Source organism: Bemisia tabaci, chromosome 6, assembly GCF_918797505.1.
Source record: "Bemisia tabaci chromosome 6, PGI_BMITA_v3".
Taxonomy (NCBI): Eukaryota; Metazoa; Arthropoda; class Insecta; order Hemiptera; family Aleyrodidae; genus Bemisia; species Bemisia tabaci.
The window spans coordinates 50,138,014-50,150,301 of record NC_092798.1 but is presented as its reverse complement, the minus strand read 5'-3'; the positions used below and the strand labels follow the sequence as shown (position 1 = coordinate 50,150,301).

At 37.0% G+C, this 12,288-nt stretch overlaps 1 protein-coding gene across 1 annotated transcript in view; it reads right to left on the bottom strand.

Annotated features, from left to right (window-relative positions):
• Positions 1–7,936, bottom strand: part of Rip11 (Rab11 interacting protein) — a gene marked incomplete in the record, with an annotated part of 44,020 nt that extends 36,084 nt beyond the window's left edge. Inside the window, 3 exon segments of the mRNA XM_072301848.1 lie at positions 2,523–2,628; positions 4,952–4,990; positions 7,614–7,936. Of these exon segments, the coding sequence (XP_072157949.1) occupies positions 2,523–2,628; positions 4,952–4,990; positions 7,614–7,668 (200 nt within the window).
• Positions 7,937–12,288: the final 4,352 nt, after the last annotated feature.

Here is a 12,288-nt window from a genome sequence, read left to right as displayed (position 1 = left end):
ACCTGAAAAAGCGTGTTATAAACTACGCAAATTGATCGGTAAAGAATGGATTTCGGACTTTTTTGACGTGCCCGGACAGATTTTCGGGCGATTTTACCCGTAGAGGTATACTTAATTGTATCTCTTGTGTGCAACAGACCGATTCCTGAGACTTATACGAAATTCTAAGAAAATTTCTCAGCAGAAAGTTTCATCTCGCGACTCTGAGTGCTCCGCACTCCCGATAAAAAGCATAAAAACGAGGGAGAAATCGGACAATATATGGTACACTGAACTCGTGAGCGGCATTTACATTCTCATTAGGGGAAAGGAGGAAGGCAAAAAAAAAATCAAAACACAAAGTACGGCGAAACTCGAGGGTACTTATTTTGTTTTCATGTAAAAACTGCAGAAAAAAAGCGAGAAAGAAGAGATTAAAGAGAGGCAAAGCATATCTGTCAGACTGTGTTAAAATCGCCATTTTCGCCAAGATTGCCGCGGTTGGTTGGTTAGTACATTTATTTACAGGTACCTTAACATGGATTTACAGGGTGTCTAGTTTTTTTTCCTTTGGGAAATCCTGATTTTTGACTACTAAATCCTGATTTCGTAATTTTTCGAAATCCTGATTTTTGCGGAGAAAAAGAGGCGAATGTAACTTCACAAAAATAGCTCCATAAAAAAATCCGATCAGACGGCCGACTTTTCTCAAATCCTGATTTTACGATAGATTTTTCCTCAAATCCTAATAAAATCGGGATTAAATCCTTTACAACCTCAAATGATGGAATCGGGAAAATCCTGATGCCAGACACCCTGATCTAAATGGAGGAAAAACAGTGTTGCCAACTCGCAAAAGCGCTCGAAAAAACTCGATATTTAAATGTTATCACAAAATCTGGCAGCCTTGAACGACAAGACAGCGAGAACGGAATACGGCATGAGTCAGAGTAAGTAAAAAGATTCGCGAGAGGGGAGAGGAGTTGAACGTAGCACTATCAGATGAAACCAAATGCGCTCAGTTTTTGACCTCGAAAAATTATCTTTCGGGCGTTGTTATCACGGAGCCGGCCGGCGCCGAGCTGAAATTTTGTCGAAATTTTCGTGGCTTTCGATGATGCACATCCTTTGTGCGTGCTTCATTACTGGCGAGCATACGTCCTCAAGTTTCAAAAATATTGACTCATTCAGCTTCGTTCGATGATGCAATCGCGGGGTTCGAATTAAACTGATCGATCGAACGTTGGTCCGGATATATCGGTAAATTTATTTAAAAGAAAGGAGAAAAGAAATTGGAATGGGATTTTGAGCCATAGCAGATCCAGCAAATTGACAACATTGTTTTTCTCTGACCTCGAAGAAATATTTTAGAGGAGGGCAATTAATGTTCGTCGGGTTCGGTCAAAAAAGTGGAAAATTTGAATTTTAGTTTTTGCTGACACTCTGGGACATCGTCCATGATCAGGGTTGTAAGTTTAATCTGAATTAAAAATTCCCTGAGCACCGGCGCTAAAGTTCCCTGACTTTTTACGGAGAAAAAGGGAGGAGGTATGAAGTTGAAACTTGCATAAAACCCGAGTACAGACACGAACGCGAGAACGAATTCTAGCTTTTGCAACTAGATATCTTTAGGCAGGGGTGCAGTTCTTAAGCCTACGCCGTTATGAGCAACCAGGGATTTAGTCTAGGCACTATGACATTGCGCGTTTGCAGGAATTTTCACCAAAAAATAGCGCGCTTGCAGTGATTTTGTAAATATTAAAGGAGGTCGCATTAAATTCCTGAAAATTCAACGCTTTTGCAGTAGTTTTCTCCAAACATTCCAACGCACGCACACTAGTTTTGAAAAAATAAGTGCGTTTGCACTAATTTTTACACAAGATGAACATCCTTGTCATCATTTTCTGTAAAAGCCAGCGCGCAGAGCGTTCATGATGCTTTCGAATAAACCCGATTTTTTCATTCGTGTGACTGAACGTTCGGTTCGTGTAACCGAAATTCATTAATCAGTTCTTTTAGGCTCATACATACGGTTATACGAACCGTGCGTTCGGTTACACGAACTGAAAGTTGGGTATAGAGAGCCAAGTTCGCCTTCATTTTGTCATGGATATGCAATTTTACCTACTTGGAAGTTGAAATAGTTGTATCGCGCGTTTCGCCCCATTCAACTTTTCTACCCCTGCGTTAAAGTCTCTGAGTCAGCCGAAAAGAGTTCACGTCCTTCTTCCTTTTGTGAGTATGCAATTATATCTTCTTGGAGGTCGAAATAGTTGTAGAACACGTTTTACCCCATCCAACTATCCTACTCTGAGTAAAAGTCTCTAAGTCAGCCGAGAAGAGTTCAAGATCTCCTCAATTTTGGGATATGCAATTTCACCTACTTTGAAGCCGAGATAGTTGTATCGTGCGTGTCGCTCCCCTTCCCCCAGTTGATTCGGTGTTTAGGATTTTAGAGAAGCGGAGTTTGTTTTGAATGCAATGTAGAAAACGGAGACAAGTCAACAGGTGAAGCAATGAAAGAGAAGCTGTGAGATACTTACAGTTCACATTTTTCACGCCATTCAACCGTGTCCGTTGCCTTCTCCTTGACCGACGTTTGATACTTTTCCTTATCCAAAGCAATGACAACGAAGCAGTTGTTGGTCCCTTCGGAAGAAGAAAGCAGTGTTAGAATTTAAACAGACAAATGATTAAAAATTATTACTTATTATATATGTCGTAGGCAATTAGCAATTACCGGCAATTCGCAAGCGGTTCACGTGTTTTTTTCGATGAATCGCAATAATACGCTAAGACATAGTGCAATTTTTAGGGGTTATGGTCTTCAAAAGCATGAGCTCGGCTTTGAGCGCCTTCATTTTTAGTGATACTCTACGCTTTGTCACGAAGCTGGTTTAGTTGCCTGTCCAATCTCAGCCCAACTAATGCCATGGAGTTCACTGCACGCTCTTTCGAATGTGCCTAATTCTACCATGTTTTCACGGAGGAAAAAGTGTCTATTCGCATGATAGGCAACAAAATCAACACTCTAATCTTCTATTTCTGAATTGTATGCTTTTCTACATGTATTCACCGCTGACTTGCAAATTGCCGGCGATTGCTAACTGCCTACGACTTATAGATTTCAATAAAAAAGAACTGTATTGCTAACTACAAGATGACATCATGATTTCAGCTCAATTAAGAGGGGGAGATTTCGAAAGTTGCTTTTAGCTGACTAGTGAGTCCGCAATTGAAAATATGTAAGATTACAAGGAAATAGAGTCCGCGTTAACAAGTTTACGCACTTTTAGACTGTGATAGGAGATCCACCATCTCGCTTCTAGCATTTACTTTACATGTTAAAGTGACGTTAGACGATATTCTGCTGCAGTCTGGAAGTGCGTAAACTTATTGAGCGAGGACTCCAGGAACAAAGCTGACGCTTTTGGACTAGCGCAATTTTTTGATGACTTCTCTTGCCTTCAAAATCAAAAACCCATTACGTAAGATAGCAAAACATGGTCACAGAAAAATTTTATTCATATACTAACTAAGTAAGGTCCGATGATTAGTCGACTTCCAAACAATTTTATACTTATTTGAAAATCATAGTGCAATTTTTATCATCAATTTTCAAGGCTTTTAAAATTTTCCCCTCCACTACCATTATTTCAGTACAACATCATGGTATCTAGAATTATTGGCCATGTTGATTCCCTGATTTTCCATAAAATTTTATTCGTTCCCTGATGAATCCCCAAGTTTCCCGGTCTAGACACCGGAGCATTTTTCACAAAATATCGTGGCATTCATAAACGTCCGTTATTTTTCACAGGAGTAAAGCCACAAGTTGCCTCCATTTTCGCGTGTTACTGTGTACATACTCCGGCGTTCGAATACTTGCGCGCTTAATTTCAACATTAAAAAAATTCGCGCATAATAGCTCCATTTATAAACTTCAGTATTTTGAGACGGGCAAAAAGCTAAGATTTTCCTTCATTTTCACGTGATACCGAAAGAATACTCCGGAGTTCGAATAGTTGCGCGCTTGGTGTCCGTTTTGACCGGTGTTAATTCGTAAAACGTTGCCGCTTTCCGTGAGCATAAAAAAATACGCTATTTATCCAGCGGTTTTGTGAAAACATAAGAAATTCTACTTAATTTTCAACTCAGTCGCGCCAAATACGCGATCTTTCGAGCAATTTAGTAAAAAAGTGAGAAATTACGCCATCATCATATCAATATCGTGAGAGATACGCGATTTTTTTAGCGATTATGTAAAAACCTAAAAACTTACGCAATTTCCACCTCAATATCGCGGGATTCACGCGATTTTTCAACGACTTTGAAAAAACACAAATAAAACTTGAATTCACCTTAAAATCGCGAATCCGCGATTATTCAAGCAGTTTTGTAATGAAATAAGATCTCAATCCATTTCCGCCTTAATATCGCAGCCGATGCGCGACTTTTCCGGGGGTTTTATCATTAATATAAACTTCGAAGGATTAAAAACATAAAAATTATGCGTTCGTCACCTTCACGCGATTTTTTCAACTATTTCGTGAGAGCATAGGTGAATACGCATGTTTCCATGAATGCGGCGCCATTCATGAAGTCAGAAGTTTGAGACAGACAAAAAGCCAAGAGTTGCCTTCATTTTTGCGTGATACCGCATAACGACTTCTGAGTTTGAATAGTTGCGCGCTTGTTGTCCGCTTTGACCGGTGTTGACTCAGAAGACATTTTTAAGCAAATTTCCGTAAACATTAGAGAAATAAATAATAAAAAAAGGGATTATTCAGCGATTTTGTAAATACATAAGAAATTACACTTGAATTTTATCTCAGCATCGCGGCACGTAAGTACGTGATTATTACAGCAGACTTATAGGAAAAAGGAAAACTTATGTGTTTATGATCTCAATATCGGGATGACTAGGTAGGAGGAAAAATAAAAAAATATGTGTAGTAAAAAATTAACTCACCATGTTTCCCTTTGGTCAGTAAATTTCTGGCTCTTTGAACTGAAAAAGAGAAGATTAAAGAAAGAAAATTAATCTTAGAGGCAAAGAAATGATCATAGAAGAGCAAGACAAATGAAAATATTAAGAACGGAAAAGAGGCCAGGATTGAAAGTATACCTATGAAACACCTTCGTGCATGAGAGGAAGAATTTACGGAAAATCCAGTTGCATCCTTGTTAAAATAAAAAAATTCAATCAACACATACATACATTTCACACACCAAATGATAAGGCACAAGTCATTAAACATTCGCCGCAAATACCATTCAGAAGGTAACTGAAATTCGAAAAGTGAAACTGCAGAAATGTTCGAGTCCCATTGTGACATTACAGAATTCCTGTCGTACTTTTTTTTTCTACAGAAGAACCTACTAAAAGTAATTTCTTGAAAACGTCGGTGAATTATCTTTTCTGTATGAAGGATATTCTATGGAAATTTCATGCCATGTATTATGATGTTTATCCAGACACTTTAAAAAAAAAATATGAGCAGAAAATTTGAAACCTTCGATTTATATCAATATAAAAAGAGCCAGCTATATGGCATTGGTGTTTCAACAGTAAACATCTTGTTAAGATTTGATACAAGTCGTTCCCTGATCAACGCAAAGCCAATCTCTCAGACAATATCGATGGTCAAAATGCAAAACCATGCATCTCCATTGTATTGTTTCAAAGTTTCCGCTCGGATTTTATTTCTTCGAGGAGAAACAAGTCAACATTAAAGCTTAAAAATGATACAGAATATTTTGCTGATAAAATAGAAAAATCGAGGGAATTTTCAAGAAATTATGATGACTAGTTTCCCAAAGATGAAATAAAGTATGACAGGAAGTCTGCAACATTGCAAACGAAGATACATGATTTCCAATTTGGCCATCACTATTGAAGGTAAAACTGGAAGAACAAGACTAGGTATATCTCGATTGCTGTGATGCAAAATGTCCTCCATACCTTATTTACTCAAAGACAAGTTAAAAATATTTGCACTAATTTTTTCAAGAGAATTATTTGAACGTCGAGAATTCATGATAAATTTCATTAACTCAGGATAGCTAAACTTCCATTCTCGCCATTTGAGTAGAATGTGCTTGGAATTTTGCAACGTCACAAATTGAGATACGTAATCTTCTTGTAGCACCATCAATATTGACCTAGCGCCTAGTTCCCTTGTTAGTTGCATTAGGCAAGCACATGCAGGAGTGCAACAAGAGAACTCATTATTGAAATTGTTACACCTGCTGATGACAATTGAATTGCGCTTAATGTCGAAGTAAACATCCTAAGTTGACTAATTACGAGTGTTGTTGCCAGTGCAATGGGACATTTCAGTATCTGTTCATTAGTGCAGTGCTTTCGTACGGGCAAAAATAAACTCAAGAAATTATTGATTACTATGAGTACTTAGTATGGAGAAAACACAGAAATAATTACTGATGAGGAATATTGTTGGATCTTTCTACTAAAATTTAAGTAATGTGAGCGATACCAAAATGAAATGATACACTTTCAACTTTTTGGCTGAACAGGTTTGTTGTTGACTGACAAGTACAATAAGATAATGAGTAACTTTCATGTTTACGCAGCAATGATATACCAAATTTACAAATTGAAATAACCCTGTGGACTGAACAAGTGCATGCAGTTCTACATTGGTGCAAAATTTGAACAATTGATAGTTATCTGCCATGACATTGGAACACCACATGGTTCAGTTACCTTAAGTCTGTTTTTCAGTCTTGACGTGATTAGATGAATTTTCTTTTTTGGGACAATGATAATTTTGGGCTACCTTAGCTCATTTAGGTCAAAACTGGCTGCAGTCGTACACGAAACTTGCCAAAAATGGAAAAATAGGACTGCGGGAAAAATATAAATAAAAATAAAATAACGAAAACAAAACTAAGGCTAAAAACAAGTTTGGCGTTATTTCATATCAGGACCGAAAAAGTATGAAAGGTAACTAAACCATGCAACCAGTTAACGTTCGTCATCACCCTAACAAAACACAGTCCTTAAAGTGATGGCACTAGATCTTGAGAGTTCTACCAAACCTGTTGATTACCCGATCAATTGGTAAATTCTTCATTCTTGTAGAGGGATTTTTGAAAAGCTCTTCATTTTACACCAACTACTAAATTAGATAGGCTATTCAAACTACAGTCATGACGATACCTAATCAGCAGCAAGTTTAAGCGTAAGTTTACAGCTTGACAGTCTCAACGTTAGGCTACGATATCAATATATAAGAAAACTTTTGGCCGAAACTAAACATTATTAAAGTGAGAAGTGAGAAGTTTATGATAGGATTAGAGACTGAATATTCAAATTCTAATCCTTCCAAGAAACGTGAGTAAGAATGCCATTTCCCAGCAAAATAGAGATTTAGCCTCAGGTGATATACAGCCAAGTACAGGAATGAAAGTACAGTTATCTCCCAAGAGGCCACCGATAAGTAGGTGGTGTGTTGTTATTTAGCCCACCAATGGTTAAACTAGTGAATGTCAAGGATTGAATTTCATTCATCACTAAATAGCTGAAAATTAGGGAGAAACTTTAATTTCCAGAAATATCCAGGAGTAGGTGTGTACAAATTTTTATAGGTTACGAACGCAGTATTTACCTGTGACTTGAACGTGTGTGGGGCTCCACATACGACCACTCTTTTTAGACTCCATCGTATCGAAATGGCTCTATTATCCACTGAAGAAATCACATCACTGGTAGAAACGAAATTCTAAATTCACGAATAAAAAATTTCCACACTCGCAAGAACACATTGCCAGCAATTACCGAGCTGTCATCGATAATAATAAACACAAACGAGTGTCAGTCCGGACTGGAGCTGAATCGGAATGAGGATGGGCGGAGCTTCGTGACCTCCTCCCCGCCGCTACTCCATCGCTCTCATATGATCGCAAGGTCATTCACTCCTCCTCAATTTTACGGGTCGCGCCGCACAATTAACCGGCAGGAAATAAAGTATTAATGGGGTACTTCGGAAATAGGGGGGCTGCGGGGGTCTAGCCCCCCAGAAATTTACTTGGATCCCTCCCAAGAATGAGAGAGATTTCGCTACATAAGTGCATGCATAATTTTTTATCCTTTTTATTACTTATTGGATCAACTTTTCCGTAGGAACAGCTTCTCTTTGCCTCTAATACGATTCAATTTTTCCAAATTTTTATTAGGGAGGCTCCCCAAACCCTTTGTAGAGCTAGGCGAATCCTGCAAACACTCCTCAGTAGGGTGTCTTTAAGGTGATTCGTCAAGCTCAAATGACGTGGTCGAACTGGCATGCGATATATCGCCTCGATTAGGTGAAAAATCTCGGCAGATTCTGAATATTTAGCAAAAACACAAACAAACACAAAGGAACAAAAAATTGAACGTATTGAAGTAACCGACAGACTTCTGAAATTAAAGAAAACAAAAAATTAAAGGAACTAAACATATCCAAGCACCATTATTTCCAAAAGAACCGGGCCAGTACTGCGATTTACACGAGCTTAAAACGTGGGTCTGCAAATCCATCCTAAAATACAGGGTTATCCAAAAGTCACTGACCACCCCTGTAACTTTTTTCCAAATTGAGATAGAAGTTTGAAACTTTGGGAATGTTCCTCGGTCTAAGGTAGCAACTTTTTGGTCCCCCCAAAATTTTGGGGGGCGGCCCCCCTTAAGGGGGGCGGGGGCTAACTTTTTTTTTCAAATGGCAACCCCCCCTTTGTGATACCTCATTCGAAAGATAATAAAAAAAAAAAAATTTTTGGCGCAAACCGCAGGTCAAAATGTTCATTTTTGACAAAATGGCGGCCGGTCAAAGTTCAAAATGGCGGAAATTTGGCATCTCTGTTGTTTATAGACGGATTGGTGTGAAACTCGGAATCCTAGGGTTTTCCGGGATGAGAAAAACGATTCTGGCATTGGTTTTCCAGAAAAGTCAGTCCTTTTCAAAATGGTGGCGGTCAAAATGGCGGCCTCGAGCGGGAAGTGGATATTTGGGCTGTATATCGTTGGATTTGCATGAAACTTGGTATCTGGGGGTATTTTCGCACGAAAAGAACGAATCTTTTATTGGATATCTGAAATTTTGACAAATTCCAAAATAGCGGCGGAAAAATTGGGGTAAATCAGTTTTACGGCTCTTTACCGATGGATTTGCATGAAATTCGATATCCTGGCGGTTTTTGGCTGGATAAAAAGGAATCTTTCATTAAATTCTTGAAATATCAAATAATTTCCTGCTGATCCATCGGTAAAGAGCCGTAAAACTGATTTACCCCAATTTTTCCGCCGCCATTTTGGAATTTGTCAAAATTTCAGATATCCAATAAAAGATTCGTTCTTTTCGTGCGGAAATACCCCCAGATACCAAGTTTCATGCAAATCCAACGATATACAGCTCAAATATCCACTTCCCGCTCGAGGCCCAGATAAGACAGGAATATTTAGCCAATATTTAAACAATATTGTTTTGGTATTTATGCAAACATTGGGCCAATATTGGTTAAATATTGAGCCAATGTTAAAATCGTACACCATCTTTCCTTTTGGCATAAATACTGTGCCAATACTTTGGCTGAGAATACTGTGCCAGTACTTCAAAGGGAAAGTATTTGGATATCAATATTGAGACAATACTACACCAATATTGAATCAATTTAGGGGTTCGCAGCTAGGGGATGGTGGAAAAGGGTTAATTGTGGAAATAATTTTAGAAACCATGAAAAATAAAAATAATGAAACCACTGGGATGTTATTGAATCGATTTTGCAGATTAGAAATTTTCATCCACCTTGGGGGGATTGAACCCGGGACCTACCTAACACTAACCGACGACCCTACCGATTGAGCTTCACTAGACGATGTATCGTAATGACTTAAAACCGGTATTTAACGTCGAGTTGGACGGGCAACTAGGATATTTTCCATCTGCCTGGATTTGTCCGTGTATTTATTTTACTTTTTACTTTACTATATTTTTTAAATTTATTTTATCGTTTTACTTTGTTTTATTTCCTTGCTGACTCTATTTTTTTCTTCACTCTATTTTTTTTTTTTCAAGCACTTCATTTTTTTTCTTTAATTATTTACTTCTTATTCCTTTACTTTGTTTTGTTTTACTGTAATTTATTTTAATTCTTCATCATAATTTTTTTGACTTCAGTTAATTCTTTAAATTCATTCTATTCTTTAACCTCATTTAGTTTTTTCCCTTATACTTTATTTTTTTCTTCATCTCAGTTTTTTTACTTCATCTCCTTGCTCCCTCTAATGTTTTACTTCAGTTTAGTCTTTGACTTCATTTTATCATTAATTTGATTTACTTCATTTTATTTCTCTTCTTTTGTCTCTGTTATTCTATTATTTCCACCATTCTATTATTTTATTCATTTTTTTCTCTTTAAATTTTTCATCGACATTCTGAGATGCATTTTGCATTTGATGCAGTTGTTTGCAGTTTGATGTCTTCCTCATAAAGACTATGCAGGTGCGATTGCCATAATCTCACAGCTGCACAGCTACTAAGTGCAAGTTCTACAGGAGACCAATAAGCACACGAGATCAAGAATTTCTTCTTCAGTTGAATTTAAATGTTTCATTTGAAATTTGAAAAATAAAAAATAAACAACCAGATGTGAATGAATGATAACATTCTCATTCAATGATAATATTCACAACAGTACATGAACTACAAACGAAACAAAAAAAGAAATAAACTGAGATCACGCGCAAATACATTGAAAATGACCTCAAGGAGGTGGAAATTCAACAATTTCTTGGGAGGCAAAAAAATATATATTATATTATATTATATTAAATTTGACAACAACTGCAATAACCTTTATGAATAATAAGGTTGAAAATAATGGATAATTGTTCAGAAAGAACACATTTGAGCTACGTCTTAAATCTAAGCCTTATTATGTTTAATACTTTTCGTTATGGGCAGGCATTTAGTATGATGACTTATACCGATTAGGATATCGAAAATATTTTAAAAATATTTTGAATAGCAGTATTATTGTTTAAAATATTTTCAAAATATTTTGAAAATACTTACCAATGCATTACTGTCTTTTAAAATGTTTTTAAAATATATAATAAATATTTTGAATATAAATATTATATGTACTGATATTTTAAAAATACTCTCACGATATAAATTTTTACAGTATTGAAATACAAATATTTTGAAAATATTTTTATGATGTTTTGGGTAAACATATTATTTTTAAAAATACTAAATGATGATTCTTTAAATATTTTCTAAAAAAATAATTTTGATTATAATATTATCAAAATATTGTCAGTATTGTGTAAATATTGCGACAGTACTGACAATATTTGCCCAATATTGTAAAAATATTATGTCTTATCTGGGGGCCGCCATTTTGACGGCCGACATTTTGACCGCCACCATATTGAAAAGGACTGACTTATCTGGAAAATCAATGCCAGAATCGTTTTTCTCATCCCGGAAAACCCTAGGATTCTGAGTTTCACACCAATCCGTCGATAAACAACGGAGATGCCAAATTTCCGCCATTTTGAACTTTGACCGGCCGCCATTTTGTCAAAAATGAACATTTTGACCTGCGGTTTGCGCCAAAAATTTTTTTTTTTTTATTATCTTTCGAATGAGGTATCACAAAGGGGGGGTTGCCATTTGAAAAAAAAAAGTTAGCCCCCGCCCCCCTTAAGGGGGGCCGCCCCCCAAAATTTTGGGGGGACCAAAAAGTTGCTACTTTAGACCGAGGAACATTCCCAAAGTTTCAAACTTCTATCTCAATTTGGAAAAAAGTTACAGGGGTGGTCAGTGACTTTTGGATAACCCTGTATAATCAGACAAGGACCTGAAAAAAGAGGAAAGAACGAGTATCAACACAGCCGAAGTCAAGAAAGACGTATTCGAGCCTCTTTTTCAACTTTGCCTCCGAATATGAGTGACACCTCATTGACAGCATATAGCAGAGCATATTGAGAGCTCACGCTTCGCGTCATCGCGCCTTCAATTTTTCAGATGCAGCACGGACGTCCATCAAGTACGAATAGTTGTATCTCTGCGCCGTCGTAAACGCGCAAATTTTTCCTCGCTTTATTTCCATATTGTGTTCGTTTCCTGTCTTATTTGGAATGGTGCTTCAAGCTCTACGTGAGTAACACAGCTTTACAAACATTATTAAAGTACAACTTTAAATACACTAAAAATATCGATTTTAGATGAGGCAGTAAGTTGTCTCACCGAGAATCGATTGTTTAAAGGCCTGGATACACGCTCAAATTTCCATCAA